Genomic DNA, 18171 nt, shown 5'->3' on the forward strand with positions numbered 1-18171 from the left:
GACAGAGAAGCGATACAGCTAGGCAGTGTTACGCCATTTATTCCAATAAGTTGAGCCTCTTTAAATGGAGGAGTTGATATTTATTTAAATGTTCCAAACTATGGTATATTGCTATTTCATTGTTCTATTTACATCCTTTATCTAAAGGTCATATATGTTCTCAATATATCTGTTTGAGTATGTAGATATGTGCATATGATATATGCTGTGAAGTTCATATTGAAATCTATTAAAGTGTATTGTTTTTACCCACCATCCTCTAAGGGTATTTCCATTACCTACAATACTGCTAGCTATTATGATTCAAGCATGCACATTGATGAAGGATCCAATGCTGGATGACAAACTAAGTTACTTACCTGTAACTGAAGTTATCCAGTATTGGAATCTTTCATAGATTCCCATGCGACCCACCCTACTCTCCTGAGAGGCTCCCCTTATGACTAGGGATGTTATTCCCACTTGTGCTTGAAAAGCTGAGGGAATCAGCCTCTCTTGGGAGTGTTCTAGAGGGTGCTACCACCTGATTGGTCATTGTTAAAATGTGTTCCTTTTTTAAAAAGGACATAGATAGGCTTTTATTTCATGGACTAGTGTCATTATAGTCTATGTTAGTATACCTACTTTTTAACTTCAGTGTTACTGTGGGACTCACACTTCAATGGGGAATGATTCAAGTTTGTGAATCTATAAAATATACCAACACTGGATAATTTCAATTACAGCAAAGTAACTTTTTTTCTTTCTTTAAATCGAAGAATTGTGCAAATTATTTTCAGTATTATTTGCTGGTGTGCAAAACTTCTCTCCTTGTACTTTATTTTTGTTTAAACATCTCCAGGGGTTCCGCTCATTAGATGGTGAAAGCGGGAAAAAGTATTTGCTTAGTTTTGAAATGTAGATTCACATGATGTTCATACTCCTGTCAGCTAGTGTTGGACTCGGATGTGTGCAAGTTGTTTTTCTTTGAAGAATTCTTTTTGAATCATGAGGTACCGTCTATTGCTGGTAAGGCGCATGGGCCTCAAAATCTATGTTAGATAGTTTTTTCCATATGCAGGGTGAGGATTTTTCCTTATGCTCTGTGAATAGAGCATAAGAGATATAGAAAGATGACCATGTAAAGGAAAGATTATAGATGAAAGTTAAAGAAAAACAGTCTACAACACTGAAAGGCGACCGGGGAGGAGGGTGGGTGCATGTGAATCTACAGCACTAGGTGCCACATACAGATACTTACAAGGTAACATTTCAGTTTTCCGACATCTGTAGTTGTAGATAGACATGATGTGCATAGACTGTAAATCAGTCCTCCCAAAAAACGGTGGCTATCCTGAGGATGTTTCAGAGACTTGGAACGCTGTGCGTAAAACAGCCTGACCAAGTTTTGGCCTGTTGGCTTGCATACAATGTTTTGTGAACATGGGGAGTAAACCAAGTAGCAGCTTTGTTAATGTCAAGTATAGGAATATTTCCCAAGAAAGCCATAGGCGTTTCTTTCTTGCAGGTTGAGTGGGATTTGGGAGGAACTGGCGAAAGGCATTTTGCATTGGCATAACAGGTCTGCATACATTTGACTCTCCAGCATGCAATACCTGCTTTGGATAATGCACGCCGCTTATGCTGGGTAGAAAGAGAGATAAAAAGTTGCTGTTTTGATGAAGTGCTCGTTCTGTCAGTTCCATACAGATGCACGTTTTTGACATCTAGTGTATGGAGAGCCTGTTCTGCTACTGATTGGGTATGGTCTTGAGGTGGAAGCTAGAAACCACCATAGGTAGGAATTTCAGGTTTGTTCTGCAGACCACCCTAATATGGTTTACTTGGAAGGGCTCAACCAGGTAGAGTGCTTGTATTTCGCTTTTCCGGCGCAGGGAAGTAATCGCTACCAGCAATGCTACTTTCCAGCAAAGGAAATGAAGAAGACAAGAGTGTAGAGGTTCAAAAGTGGTGCTCATTATCCTAGTGCAAATAATTAGGTTCCCCACATGAGTGGGTGTTACCTGTGGTAGTATAACTTGTTTGAGCCCTTCCATTATGGCATTAATTACAGGTACACAGAAAAGAGATGGGTTGCCTGTTTTGTAGGTTAGCTGTGACAGCAGTTAAATTAAGTCTAGTAAACGTATATGTTAGGTGTGACTGTTGCAAATGGAAAAGGTAACGGGCAATGTCTTGGACTGCTGGAATCAGATGGAGCAATGTTTTTAGGGAAACAGTAATGTAAAAATTGTTTGCATTTGCTCCATAACACTCTGGTAGAAGGCCTCCGGGCCTCTTTTAGAAAGGCCTTGCACTCTGCGTGCACACGACTTTAGAAGGCAAATTGCAAGATTGAGTTGTTTGGGATAGGAACGTCCGAGTCCGCCCTGATTTTAAGAGAGAAGTTCTGGTCTGTTGGGTATTTTCCCATGAGGCACTATGGAGAGGTTGAAAAGTGTGGTGAAATTGGGATGCCTGGCCAAGGTTGGGGCTGCTACAATGAGGGTCAGAGATGTTTGCCAGAGCTTGTGAATCACAAATGTAAGAAGTAGGAAAGACGGAAAAGCATATACGCAAATATCTCTGTCCAGTTCATCCATAGTGCATTGCCCATGGACTGTGGGTGTGGGTGTGGAAACCTTGAGGCGAAGTTAGGTCAATTCATGTTTTTGGCAGCTGCGAACAAGTCCTGTACTTCCCAACGCCAGAAGTACGGGAGTAAGACTTTGGGAATGGAGCTACTACTCGTGGACTGGTTTGTGCATCCTGTTGAGCTGGTCTGCAAAGTTGTTGTCCACTCCGTATTTTATGAGAAGATCAATCTTGCACTGAATCTTCCACCACCAAATGCCTCAGGTTAGGGCTGACAACTGGAGGTGGTGGGTTCTGCCCTGTTTCTGGAGGGTACAATATGACGGTTGTGTTGTCCGTCTGGACCAGAATTATTTTATGTTGGATGAGTGGGAGGAGGACCCTGAAGGTTAACTGTATGGCGAATAACTCTAGGTGACTTATGTGTAAATCCTATTGTTTGGATGTCCACACACCTTGTATGGTTATGTCTTGCAACTGCACTTCCCACCCAGTCAGGGAGGAGTCTGTGGGGATGGTCACTTGGAAAAGTCGGTGCAGAAGAGGCCATCCTGCTGCCCACTGCTAACATTCCCCCACTGCAGTGCACAATGAGTACTCTACACTAGATTCTCCCCCTGCCTGTGGTCATTGTGCTGCCAGACACTCCTGCACCTGGCATGTGGAACTATTGCTTAGATGGTGCATTATAGCCCTGACAATTACCTGGCAATCTGGCTAAAAAAGAGGTATCATTATCTGGAATGCTCACACTCTTGCTGGGCTATGGAATGCTTTCAGTACTCATTTTTCATTTCAAAAACTTTATTTCGATTTCATATAGAAACCATAAAAGTGTACACAAACAATTTTAAAAAGAAAATACAGGTTTGAATTAATCAGCCAAAAAATCACAGTACATAGTTACATTGTTATTAAAAACAACATTCAACAATATCTTTTTCTAATCACCATAGCAGATCTAATAAAATTTAAAACGGCATTACAGATGTGTGCAGTTGACAGTGATAACAATTGATCATAAGCCTCTTTATAAAAACGCGTTTCAAATGTTTTCAGCAATGGTTTAAGGAAAGTGTTTCTAGGTTCTTTATACAAGGTGCAAAAAAGCATAAGGTGGAGAGTATTTTGTGAAACTCTATTGTTACAAGGACAATAGGGTAGCTTTTCCCACCAACCACCCTGCTTTGGGAAAGCAAATAAAAAGTGTAAGGTGCCCAGGCGAAATCTCGTAAGGTAAAAACGCCATTGTGTATTTGTGATATATGACAAATAGAACTGGGGGACTAATTTTCCCCTTACATTTATCACATGGTCAGTTGTCTTTAAAGAACCTAAACAATTACTAAAGGCATTTTTAATAGTCTCCTTGGCATCACTACCAAGCAGTTCAGGATTGGTGAACATCTTGCTTAAACCTATGTTATTGAAGTCTCTCCAACATATCGCAGCCAAGGGATTTGAGTATAGTAATCAAGTTTAAGGCAATCTTGAATAATATCTTTAGTTCATTTCAATTCTTCAGATTGCCAAACCTTAGCCCATAATATTAAAGGGGCAATGTGAATAACATCACTTATAAACTCGATTCCAATTTCTCCATGGCAAAATATATTGGATGTACCCATTGGAACAGATAATAAACGTTTGATAAACTTATTTTCAACAGTTTGTATTTTTTCGCACTTATGCGAGCCCCAAATTCCTGAGCCATAGGTCAAAGCAGAAACACACTTAGCTTTGTATAATAATGTCATTTCTGCTACACGTCGCTGGCCTAATTTACTGGCAAAGCGGAAGAGAGCTTCAATTAGCTGTGCAACCTTCTGAACCCGTGCTATTAGCAGGGGCTCCCAGCTCAATTTTTTGTTAAAGATGTTACCCAGATAACAAAAATTATCCACCTTCTCAATGATGGCATTCTTTACCACATATTTACGTGTTTTTACATTTTTTGGACCACAGGTCATGGCAAAAGATTTAATAAAATTGACACCTAATTCTAGTTTGCCCATGAAAGAGTCTTTCAGTACTCAAGAAAGGCTGAACCGCTTGGGTTTGGAGATGGGACATTGCTGATGTGTGGCACTCTTGATCAGACAATAGTCAAATTAGGGAAGACGTGTAGGCTGCTCCTTCTGAGGTGAATGGTTACCATTGTAAGACACTTTGTAAACAGCCTGGGAGCTGTGGTTAGGGCAGCGTTTTAAACTTATGATCCTGACCACTTACCACAAGCCAGAGGAACCGTCAAAGTGCACAGTGAATAGGTATGTGGAAGTAGGCATCCTTCAGGTCGAGCGGTCATGACCACAACTTACTGTAGCCATGGGATGACGTCTTGGAGTGTCACAATGTGAAAATGTTCCAATAGTATGTACTGAGGTCTGGAATGGGCCTTAAGGATCAATTGTTTGGGGGGATTAAACCCCTTTGCTTCTGTGTTGGGGCATTAGAGCTTCTATAACCCCTCTGCTGAGTAATGAAGGAGGTGCTCATGTTCCGGGAGATTCTCTGTAGGAGGATCGCTTGCTATATGGTGCACACTTATTTAAGTACAGCACCTTGCAGTAATCCAGACAATCCTTATGGTGATTTTAGTGGTCCTAGACAACCATAGAAAGCTCTCTAAGTGGTAGCTTTGGAGAGCAGCCTTCAGGCTTAGTCCAAAAGGAGTGTTAAGCAGCTTGTTTGACAAGATCTAATCATGTGGTGTAGATTAAACGAAAAATAACCACACAGGGTACTTATAAAAATATGTTGATTTATTATAAAACACTCACTAACACATTGGTATATCTTCAACCCAGAGATCTCAACACAAACACAAATTACTTCAATTGGAAACAGGTAAGGAAGCACAATACTCAGAGGACTCTGGGGGAGACCAAACCATATACTAAGAAAGTGGAATGCGTACTGCGACTAGAGTCAGGACTTGGACCAGGAGACTCAGAAGAGCTGGGAACACAAGCAACCACCCAAGGTAAGTACCCAGTAACCTCACGGAGGCTGTATGCAGAGTGGAAACACAGCCGCGTACTCAATAGAAGTCAAGCGGAAAGTCGTGCTAGCAGTTTTGAAGAATAAGGACCCTTCCCTATAGACCCTTAAGAAACCCTGTAGAAGACAGAAGTTTTCAGAGTCACCCCACCCTTGGATACCCCAAGAACTACGATCCTTACACCAGAGAAGCCGGGTGCATAGGTGCTAAGTGAAGTCGGAAACCGCCGATGACCTCAATGGATGACTTCAGAAAAGATGCCGCTGGCGAAGCCTGTGCAAGAGTGCCGTGGAATACAAGGGTGAATTCTTGAAGAGAAGAATCTGCAATCTATGCCACTCGGAGGTGACAAGAAGGCACGGAATAATGACCACCGATGACGGAAGATGCAGTAGCGATGACAATGGACTTGTCGCTGCAGCTGTGAGGACCAGGCGATACTGTGGAAGACCAGGAGCCGTTCACAAGCTATCCCACGTTGGAAGTTGAGAACCAGGGGTTGGAGTCCGGTGGGAGCACCAATAAACCTTAGCAGCAGTAACAGACGTGGAAAACAATGAAGGAGCAAAGTTGGGACCAGCAAATTCCAAAGGACTCACCAAGTGCAGGAGAGTTAAAGCAGACCCCGAGCAAGCAGGGTGGGGTGGTGGGGGGGCAACTGAAACAAGAGAAGACCTTTGAGAGGAACCACAGGCCAAAGGCACAGACGTCTCTAGAAGACTGAGCAGCTCATCAAAGAGGATGAAGTGAGGACTAAGATCTTGGCAGAAAGAGATTCTGGAGCTTCTTGAAGCCCAAAGATCTCTGGAGTGCAGAGCCAACAAGCCTAGGCAACAGCAAGTCAACGCGGTGCACAGGGGTTCGTTCCCAGCGGTTCCAACAAGAGATACAGGCCTCAAAATTGCAAAAAGGACAGGTTAGGCCTCGAGGGAGTTGCAGAACCACCACCTGCATTGCTGACCCTTTTGAAGTCCGTGCGACATCAGAAGCAGCAGACCGGTCAGCTCCGTTGCGGTGCCTTCAGATGCAAAAGATTCACTTCTTCGCTGCAAGGGAAATTACTTTGGGTGTCCTTGATGCCCACAGGTTTGTTGGAGATCCTGGATGAAGCACAGACACAGACGACTAAGACAACTCACAGAACAGCAAGACCAGGAGCAGCAGGAGTCTTCCCTGATGAAGACTCGGTTCCAGGGGTAGTCCAAGTGTCTAGACGGTCGGAGAGTGACGTGTTTCAGGCTTGCTTCTTGTCCAATGACGAATCTGTATACCCAACCCCAGACCCTAGAAAAGGGGTTAGGGAGACTGGGGTCCCTCCCAGACAGGGAGCAGGACAGAGAGGAGGCTACTCTCATGTCCTTTGTCCAGTTTTGTGCCAGAGAGGGAGCCAAGGGCTCCCAGAACTGGTTCTAACTAGAGTATGCAAGGAGAGCACCAAACATGCCTTTCAAAGCAGCCTTGTGGTGTTGGTGAGCACACCCGCCCCAGCCCAAAACACTAAGTCCTGTTTGGGAGGTGGTCACACCTCCCTGTGCCGGAAACCTATTGTTCTACCTTCCCCTGTTCGAGCTCAGCTCAGTAGCATGAGGACAGAATTGTGCCTGGGGTCGGCAGCAGCACTAGCTTGCTGGCAGACCCTAGAAGGCTGTTACCTAGAATACTGGAGGCTTCCCGCGGGGGCCCCCCCCAGGGCATGGAATCATCCCTCCAATACCGGTAATGGTGTTGGGGTATGATTCCAACATGTTTGATACCAAACTTCGCCAATGCATAATGACACATGGCCACTATTTGTATCAAAATGAGTTACCATAGATTTATAATGGGAACGAAGAAAATGGAAACTAGTTCTTTTAGGACACTTCCGGATGGACTAGGAGAAAGCTACTGAAAACTAGGACACTAGGATAGTCAATACCCACAGGATCACTGGAGTACTCGCGTTACCTCACCCACAGGAAGCGGGTGCATAGGTGTCAAAGTGTGTCGGGTTTCGCCGCTGAATCCTATGGAGCCTTGGAGAAAGATGCTGCAGGCGACCAGGAGAGAAGTGTCCAGTTGGATCCAAGGGCGGATCGAGGATGACGAGTACCTGAAAGCAGTGGGGACAGAGTCTGTGTCACTAGCCAGTGACCAGGAAGGAACCAGGAAGGAACCAGGCGATGTCGTGTAGCAACCAGGTGATGTTGTGAAGCTCGTCTCTGCAGCCACGTGGACCATGCGTCGACGACGACGACCAGGAGCTGGGCACGGACTGTCCCACGAAGGATCTCGCTGTCGGCGGTGTCGGCTTCCGGATTGGAGTCAACAAGACTTGGCAAAGGCAACCCATGCAGGAATCGAAGATGGCTTCTTGATCAGACCAGCAAGGTCTGATGGGCTTTTCCTTTTCAGGGAAGCAGGGGCCAGCCTGGAGCAACCAGGCCAGCAGTGTAAATGTGTAGGTTTGTCGTCACAGAGGCCACTAGCCAACGGGCAAGCGACTGGACAGACGCGTCGAGCACAAAAACACTAGCAGGCCCCACGCAGCACTTGTGGAGGGTGGAGGGCTGTGCATCGGTGCAGAAGGTGCTTGGGGCTTCTCAATCCCCAATGCACAGCTTCGAGGGTGCCTCGGGAGCTGCACAGGTAGCAAAGTGCAGGTTTTCCAAGATGGCCGGTCCCACGTCTCTCGTCGCCTCCACAGGTCTCAGCTTTGCTGTGGCTGTGGATCGGGCTCAGGGAAGTCTGGAAGTCTGGTTCTTGTCATGCTCTGTGATCGGGCTCCGGCGGGAGCGTCGACAAAGCAAACCGCAGATCGCTTGATGGTGCCTGTTTGCACAGGGTGGTCACTCCTTGACCACAAGGGAGATTCTTCAGTCTTCTATGTTCAGTAGAATGTCGAAGGTCCAGAGTTTCGTTTCAAGTTTCAGTTCAGGATAAATCTAAAAACTCTTGACTCAGCTCCTACCTATATACCAATCTGAGGGGATGGATTACCTGCTAGGTCCCTCCTATTGGTGGGACCAGGGAAGGGGGTGGTTACACCCCTTTCCCTTTGTCCAGTTTCATGCCAGAGCTGGGGGCTGGAGTGCCACAGCAACTGGTTTCAACCGGACTATGCGTGGGACACCTTGTGTGCCCCAGGCAGTGTCTCATTTCATTCAGCCCTCCCTGCACCAATACACCATGGCCTGTCTGGGGTGGTGCTAGCACCTCCCAAGACAGGTGTGACGGAGTGGACAGGAGGGTCGTAGAACTCACCCACAACAACAAATGGTGGGTCGCTGATCATACCTCCCCTCCTTTCCTTCAGGGCGACTGCGCTACATGGCCTCTACTAGGAAGAAGCGAGGAAAACGAAGAAGGTGCCTTTAATTGGGCGTATACAGAACCAGAGGACACACCCCTATATGACGTCGGGGCAACGAGAGTGGAGAAAACCTGGTAAGGCCGTCTACCAGCATGTGACAACACCCAGGAGGAAGAGACCGGAGCGTGGAGGAGAGATTCTGGAGAAGAGAGAGGAATACGGAGTGAAGGAAGGGAGAAGGAAGGTGCGCCAGGAGGCCAAAGTTCCTGTGAAGCGCTGTGCCACAGTGTGGCTGAGCCAGGTACGGCAGCGGTTTGCAGGCTGGGTCGGGAGGTGGAGAGACTCTCCTTCGTAGCGCTGCAGACTATTTCTGTCCCCTATGTAAATACTGTGTACATATCTTGTACAGTCCTTGTAAATACTCCTATACCCGTCTTCCCCACATCCTTTCCCCTCCCCTTCCTTGCATCTTCCTTTCCTCACCTCGATACCTTAGCACAACTTCTATTGTAGAATACACAACGAGCAGCGGTGTCCTTTCACTTACTGGGTTCCCCCTGGGTACATAAAGAAGAGTATTGAGTCCTGACGGCCTCTCTTCTGATTTCTTTATGATTACCGGTGGAACGCCCAAGTGATCACCACGACCAGAGGAAGACGGAAGAAGGACATTCTGGTCGACCTTGCGAATATAAGCTTATCACCACGGATCCGGCAGAGTTTGCTAGAGAAAGACTGACATCACGCACAATTTAACCAAAATAAAGCCTTATTTAACTCGAAAGAGTTTCCAGTCCCTTACTACACCAATGTCACAACAGGAAACCTATTGTCCAAGCCTCCCTCGCTGGAAGGACTCCCAGCAGCAGGAAGTCAAACTTGTGTCTGTGGCAGCAGCATCCATTTTGTGATGCTGAGGCTCTGGTTAACTTTAACCGGGTTTACTAGGAACATCATATCTACTCCCTCTAGAAGGGTGGAATGCTACCCCCGTCGCCAGAACTGGCGAGGGGGTAGTATTCCAAAGCGTATGACACCTTACAAAACATGTTTTGATAACACAAACCAAAGTTAGCATTCAACCGCGAGGATTATAATGCACTTAAGAGTATATGGTATGGCTATATCATAGAACAGCTATAAGGACATGGTTCCGAAAGCTGCAGACAGGCTCAGCTCATGCTAGAGCCTCATCTCACATAAAACCAAGCACTCTGCCTCTTGGATTGTTAAGGCCTGCCATAGGAGTGACTTATAGGTGTATATGTGTCTATATAGAAGGTTAGATAGAGGTATACTATATCTAAAGCAAAGTATGATTACACCACCTTGCCCCAGCTGAGTGATCAGCCAGTTTTGTCAATTTGGATGGCCAGCCAGGGGTGGCATAATACATGCTGCAGCCCCTGGTAGGCCTTGGATGCACCTATGCCCTGGGTACCTAAGGTACACTATACAGGGGCTCATAAGGTGACCCAATATCCAATTGGAGATGTACCGAAAGTACATGGAGTCCATTTTACAGTGAGAGCAGATAGCCTGGGGCCCTGATTAGCAGGATCCCAGGCCAACTAAGTCGAAAACCAGCTAAACACTAAGCAAAAAATCTGGGGTAACCATAGTCAAGTATCCACCTTCCTACAGTAGGGGTGGTAATGCTCAAGCAGGGCAACTTCGCACTTTTAAGCCAGCACCCTGCCTCCAGGATTGAACGGCCTGTCTTAGGAGTGACTTATAGGTTTTAAGAATAGTGACCTCAGATAAAAGGAAACATATCTGTTGTAAGTGATGCTAGCACCAGCTTACACAGATGGAATGGCGGGCCTGTAGTCACAGGTTGAGTGGTCTCTCATGCGTGGCATAATACATGCTGAAGCCCATGGGAGACCCCTGGTGTACTTATGCCATGGGTACCTTAGTACTTAATACTAGGGACTTACATGGTTACATCAGTAGCCAATTGTGGAGGTACCATGACAAAGGTAGGGAGGAAGCTCATAGACTGGGGTCCTGATTAGCAGGATCCCAACCAGACTAGTAAAAAAAAATATCATGACACCAGCAAAAAGTGGTGGTAACCATGCTAGAAGGATCCTACCTTCCTATCTTCTGTGTGCGGGGAGGAATGTTCGGTGGTGGTTTGTGTGAGTTTTAGGCTATGCCTCTCTGCTTTATCAAGAATGCACTGATGTGAAGTGATCTCTGCCCAACGGGGCAGAAACCCTTGTAATTGTCCCCCGACAGGTGTTGAATGGTAAGGGGGAAGGGTGAGGGAGTCACTGTTTTGCAGGTGCAGTCGCTTTGCCTCTGCCATTGTTGCCTCTACATCCTCCCTTATAGTAACCTGTGTTGGTGATTGCTGTTATTACTACCTGGGGTTGGAAATAGAGAACTGAGGGACAGTGACTGTGGCCCGCCATTATATGGTGTGTGGAGAAAAGAGCCATGGTTAGGTGGTGTTTGCACCAGAGCACCCTTGCCTGTCTGAGTCCTCTTTGACTTTTTCCAACATCTAATCAACTTGCCCTCCAAAAAGGTGTTCTACATCAAGAGGCAGGTTGAGGAGATGACGAGCTTCCGGTTTAAGCCCGACAAGCAGTAACGCTTGTCTGCGGGGAAGGCTACTAGTCCGCTGCGTCTAGGGCACACCTGATGTTGTGGGCATCTCATTTTCCATGAGCAGGAATGGATTATGAAGCGAATACAAGCGTCAACCAAGACTGCTGAGAAGGTCTTCTAAAAGGCTTGCGGGAAGAATCCGGACATGGCACCTTAATCCTCCAGCAATCTGCAATTACCAGCCATACTTCATGCAGAAACTAATGGCAACATGAGTGTGGCCAGAAAATGGACTTGGAAGCAGGCCATAATCAGATCGACTGTAACAGCAGCTTATAATGGTCAGAGAGCCGCTACCTTCTGAGATCTGTGTTTTTGGGCAAATCACCGGTGACAATACATTTCTATATATCACTCCATTGTTGGACTGGATTTTTCCATGCTTCCTTTAGATCAGTGGTTCTTAACCTTTTGAATTCTGTGGCCAACTTAATCATTACTGTAAACTGAGAAACCCTAAAGAATCATTATTGGAATCGAAGGACAGGGGCCCCGGTCTAAGCATTTTCAATAAATTAAACCGCAAAACAATACACAGAAAAGAGAAATAAGCATTCATTAAACAAATCTACAAATGATGACATTGTATTCCATTCAGAAACAAATATGAAAAAATAGAAATTTTAATGGGAAGGTTGGATTTTTTTCTAAATTCAGTTGAGGCCACTCAAAATCCATGTTTTATTCTGTTTGATGCACTGCTCCCATGAATCATTCTGAGGATGCTAACCATTTTTAGCTTCCAATTTTAAATGTCTTTACAGAATGTTTGAACGTTTTCAATTGTACATTTTGCGTCTACATTCATATACACTTTGACTTGGTTACTCTGTTAAAATGATTTGCAGTCGCAGACCTTCCGAATACACTTCGTGGACCCACACAGGTCCCCGGACCACAGATTATGGACCACTGCTTTAGATGATTGTTAAGGGTTGCTGCTGTTAAATGTCAGACTCCATTCTGTTATCATTAAGTGGCAGACTCCATCCCAATAATGACCTTCTCAAATTACTCGTGGTCCAAACATTCATAATATTCATGATTTTAAATGCCATTTCATCTTCAATAGGGGCTTAAGACAGCACTAGGATTTCCTCGGGTCTCTTGATGTAAAATTATTGATAGCCATTAGGTTTGTTTTTGTGCCTAAAATGTTTGCATTATTGCATATTTGATACAACTGAGCTGTCACTGCAATTGTGGATCTGTTTTTCTTTCATAGCTCATTTAGGTTTATATTTTGGGGTATCCCAGGACCCATCTAAGGTCATGTAAAAACAAAAGACCGAGTCAATCCATCACCAAGTAGTGTCAGAGAAAAGACCACCAGGCCAGCTGATTATTCCCTCTGCAAGGTGAAATAAAGTAGGACTCAGGATCCAACACTTAAAGCAACTTAAAGATCTGAAAAAGCAGCCCATCCACTAACAAATGGTTTCACAAATACAGATTGCACCGCAGGCGCTTTAGCTATAACAGCCTCAAGCACTGGCAAACCAATAAGTTTTGCCTATAACTTATTGGCTTTGACACTGGCCGTGCGCCTGCTGTACAGCATGGCTGAAAATAATGCAAAAAAAACCCTTAAAAAACCTATATGGCATGGACAGATGCGCGCGCCTTCAAAATGCGGTGAAGTTTTTTTTTTTTATTCAACAATCCGAGATTAATTAGTAAATATAAAGTTGAGCGAAATTAGATTTCGTTATGTAGCACTAATTTCCTTGAATTTTTTTTTTAAAAAGACATGGGGGACTGGGTTCAGAGTGTGGAGGAGGAAAGGGAAGATGCAACACATGAGAGAGAAGAATGCAGTTGGGCGGGCGGGCGGGAAGAATGCAGGTGTGGGAAAAAAGGGACCAGCAAGTAACAGCTATGGGGAAGCACATGGACAAAGGAGGGTGGGCAACTATTGGGAAGCATCTGGACAATGGAGGATTAGTGGGCTGCAATGGGGAAGCACACAGACAACGAAGGGTGGGGATGGGGAGACACAGACAACAGAGAGTGGGGCGGTGTGTTTGAGGAAGCATATAGACATCGGTTGATGGCGAAGCACATGGATAACTTGGGCAGGATGCAAAGTAACAAGAGAAAGTTGGCGGGGAGGAAATAAAAACAAGTAAGGGACAGATTGTGAATCAACACATGGCAAGAAAGGGGAATTTGAAGTGCACAAAGGAGAGAACTGTAACACAGACTTTTGTAGAGTGCTTAATCAAAAAAAATAAGTATCGCTTGAAAAACAGAGCAGTGGAAAAGCAATTAATGGATAGATGCTCCAGGAAAGGGACAAACACCAGAAGAAGGCAAGCCCGTGGAAACTGACTGAATAAGAAGCAAGCCAACCAATGGTAAGCAAAGGTTGGGCTCCAAGTCCACTGTAAACTAAAATGTGTTTAGCAACAGGAAGTACACACCTGGTCTTAAGTGGGACCTAAAAATGGAAGGTCTCTTTAGTGACTGCACTTAAAACAAAAAAAGAGAAGAAATACCATTAGACATGCTTGATGGCTTATAAAAGAAGTAGGTTCTCACGAAGGGGTATAGAAATGCAGATTGAACCCAACAGCAGAGTAACAAGAGCTTTAAAAAACTTGGTAAAATAAAGGGTGGGCAAGTTCTTCTTTTGTGTATGTGTTCCATCATCATCATCAAAATCTTTATTTCGGTTAACTAACCATAAAAGAATACAATACAATGTTAAACATCATCATATACTGGTATACCGAGTGAAAATGTATTTAGAACATACATGCATACATGAAACATTTGTGCAATAGGAGTTGACTGAAAAAGGGACCAAATTTGTGAAGAGATTAAAATTGATATAGCACAATATAAATCCGTCAATCAAGGTAATACTTAATTAAAAAACAAATAAATATTTGTAAGAAATTTTTGGCAAATATCAGGAGCCAGCATTATAAAGGTAGAACTGACAAGTGTTTAGATCATAAAAGTCTGGAACTATTGTGCAAGAAACAATTGGGACTTTAATATGTAAAGCTAACTAAAGTACCGATCCATTTTATTTAACATACTGTTAGTTGGTACAAGTCCTAAGAGTACTGTTACATTTTTAGGCCATATCTTTTCCTAACCATTGCCACGGCAAGCAGGAAACGACTCAGACTAAATACTACAGTCTGTGAGGTGTCCCCCTTAAATACTCTTTCCCCTTCTTTGATTTTCCGAAAGCCCAAAAGAAGGCAAATGGGCTTAATCCACTTTCTCCTTGCTTGCAAGTATGCAGGGCATATGAATAAAACATGGGCCTCATCCTCCTTAACGCCCATGTGACAATTCACACAGATCAGTTTTAGATTCTCTCATAGGACCTGTGTTACACGCCCATTTTGAGGTACTAGTTTTTAATTGTAGGATGCCATAGCGATACTTTAAATACAGTGACTTTGCCATTGACGGCAAGATTTCGTCCATGAAGCATTCGAATTTACATTCGGTTTTGACATCAAAGAATTTAAGTGTCAATTTTATGTGTTCTGTTTCAGCTGGGATTTACACGAAAATAGCACTAAAAATAAACTCAGATATAAAATTATTGCTAATGCTTATGGTATGGAAGATGTAGCTTCAGCCAGAAATGTTCACGTACATGAAGGAGCAAACCTAAAGACCAACATGAAAAGCAGCAAAGGTATAGGAGAAAACTGTTGTTGCCTATTTCCTTGCCCTGCTTCCCAGTGCATCCCACAACAGATTTCTCACACAGTTCGTATACATAACGTTACCTCTTTTAATTTGTATTTCTCTGTCGCAAGTTTTTATCTTTGTGATTGTTGGTAGAGTTCGTTTTCCTACAGAAGAGACAAACAAACCACTGAAATCAGATTTGGTTTACATAGGCTCAATTAAACAAGAAGCACAACAACTTGATCAAAAGGGAGGTTTGCAGTGAAGTCTTAGGACATTTCTTGAATCCACTATTTATTCTACTAATATGTTTTATTCATTTTATCCAATTTGAAACCTTGCAAGATGATCTTAAAAAAAAGAATTGACCTCACCTGATGTGACCTTGCCAGTTACTATTGATATATATTTGCTTTCAGATATATTTAAGCACTTATTTCCAAATAGTTGCACAATTACGAAAGAGGAGCAACCTCAGGCCAACCAGTCCCATCCTGTCGTAAATTTGCAGTCCAAGGTAAATTGCTATTCAATATTCCCTGGACTGGAAGAAAGCGGTAACCACATTTTTCTCACTATTTGGATTTCATTAGTGAGGATTATGTTGAATCCCAGAGCACAGGACTCGATCAAATGTAGTCAATCAAGGGAAGCTAACAAGACATCGTTACAAGCTTTTCATTAAAGAATGTATATAAACCGAAGAGGATAACAGCAATATTGAGGGTATATATACAATGGTTTGGAAAGGTGTGCTTGGTGTCAGACTTGCATTTAGTGTCAAAATACTTTCTGCTATATAATAGCGAAGTTAATGGCTTCAGGACTGGCATACTTAAACAGCACAAATATGGGCTTCTTAAGAGTTTTTCTTTCAGTAACAGAATTTACTTTAATGGTGGCTGATATTAAAAATTGCCATTAGGATATATTTGTTCTCAAATATATGTTAGTAAATCAATTAACTTTACTTACATTGGTCCAGCTGGTTCATCATCTACATAGCAAGTTCAGTTGTGTTTCACGTTGAGGGAAAAAGGGGAAGGGAATAAAACAAAAATCAAGAGTCAGAAAGGATACTAACAAAGTAGAAACAAACGATTCAAGAACATTATCTATAACAGGCGGACCATTCACTTTGTAAGTGCGGAGGCTCATGGAGTTACAGGTCTGGGCTTGCAATTTCATGGTAAGTTATGTTCAAATGTGTTTTTTTTCAGTTAACACTTTAAATGCTTTGCCATGAAGAACTGCAACTATAGCGGACAGATTGTTGCACTATGTAAGTGTATAAAGTTATCATGTCCCCCAAGTTCCAGTGGTTCACTCTGGTAGATGAGAAGACAAACCAACATTTCAGTTGTAAAATCCTGCTGTTTGTTTCCTTTTACTGATTGCTTATTTTTACATGTAGCCTATGTGTAGGAGGGTTATCAGTTCTATTGGATGCAGATATCTTGGATGTTTAGTGGTATTTCCATCCGACCCACGGGTCTCCTGAAGTATTTGGGCTAAGGTTGTAAAATTAAGCACGTGCCCACAGGCTAATCAGTTATGACTGTGTGTGATATGTGTGGGGTAAAATGTATGTAGGTTTGTGCACCAGGGAACAAGATCCTATATCTTTCACCGACATAGCAGACTTCAGCTACTCCAAAAATTGATTATCCAAGAGCTGGCAACACATCTTGAAACAGGCAGGAGCATTAGGCAAGAAATGTCATGCTTTGGACTATTTTATAAACCAATGCTTGTTAATTCTGGGTGACATCTTTTTAAAAAAAATTTAGCTTAAGGTTGGGTTTTCTTTGCACATTTATTCCATACCTCATTACTAAAATACATACACTTCCGATGCCACCAATCCAAAGCGTAAAAACTACTCCTGGCAAGGTTCCTAAAGTAACAGCGTTGTACCAAATTGCTGTACCCAAGCTTTCATTATTTTTCCTAAAGGGTGTTGGTGTAGATGTGCTATATTTCACTGAAGTCTTCTGGAAACGCGCAGCAGGATTCCACAAGGCGAATTGTGTATATGAAGCAGTTAAATGGAGAGAAAGGACGGTTTCAAAACAAGTGGAAGTCAGCGCTGACATGACACAAACAGGATAAATGTGAGAAGCCCTCCCCTCGGAGATCAAAAGGGGCGAGCGAGAAGGGGACAGTCCCTTTTTGTCCCCCCAAGTCAGCGGAACGTAATGCCACACAAGAGACAAACATGGCAAAAGGGAAAACACATTTTTTATATATGCAAAACATTGTTTTTATAGATAATCAGAAACCAACAGCTTTAAGAAACAGCCAATAAAGTAACACACCAAAGACACAGCAGTGTCCACAGAATTCCATTGTTATCAGGAACACGGCACTGAGACGCAACAAAGAACCAGGACTGGGAAGACATCTGGCGGGTGATGTGCTGTACATACACATATCTAAAGACACAGCAGGATCAGGGACACACAGTACAGCTTAACAGTCCCCTCGACACACAGCTGACAGTCTCAAGAGGCCAGTAAGCCAAACTTTACCCTATCATGTGCTGCTCTTTTCATTGTTTTCTGCTTCTGTTCTCTGAGGTAACGTCTTCACTATACATCCAACCAGGGATGAGCTTCAAAATGCAACCCTTAATTGGATAGCTAGGACTTAAAATTATCTAGACATCCTGAAATGTAGTAAACTATTTCATCTGCACAGACTGACATCACTAGTAAATGTCAGGTGCTTGTACTGGAGACTCTCTGTCTGATGTGTGAAGTGCCCGAAACAGTATTATATTAAGAAAAACAAATGTGGTATTTACAGACTTGATGCCCAACTATTGAGACAAAACTGTTCAAAAAGCCAAGGAATTTGGGATGAGCTGTATCTTCTAGCTGCTTAATCTATGGTGTCTGTTGCTCAATATTATAGCCCGCTGCAGAGGGCACTATTAGTTGTTAAAGGTCCCGACTTGGCGTTAAAGGCCCCAGACACAGGTAAGGGCCTATAGCGATTTTGAAGGCCTATAGCGATTTTG

The 18171-nt window shown here is 43.6% G+C and overlaps 1 protein-coding gene across 1 annotated transcript in view; it reads right to left on the reverse strand.

Annotated features, from left to right (window-relative positions):
• The window catches only part of NPTN (neuroplastin), a 458659-nt gene that overhangs the window by 64454 nt on the left and 376034 nt on the right, over positions 1-18171 (reverse strand). The window contains exons 6-7 of the mRNA XM_086959261.1: positions 16125-16146; positions 15248-15313 (exon numbers count right to left, since the gene is read on the reverse strand). Coding sequence (XP_086815387.1) covers positions 15253-15313; positions 16125-16146 — 83 coding nt within the window. The 3' untranslated portion in view covers positions 15248-15252. The remainder of the gene's footprint in view (positions 1-15247; positions 15314-16124; positions 16147-18171) is intronic.

Source organism: Lissotriton vulgaris, chromosome 2_2, assembly GCF_964263255.1.
Source record: "Lissotriton vulgaris chromosome 2_2, aLisVul1.2, whole genome shotgun sequence".
Lineage (NCBI taxonomy): Eukaryota > Metazoa > Chordata > Amphibia > Caudata > Salamandridae > Lissotriton > Lissotriton vulgaris.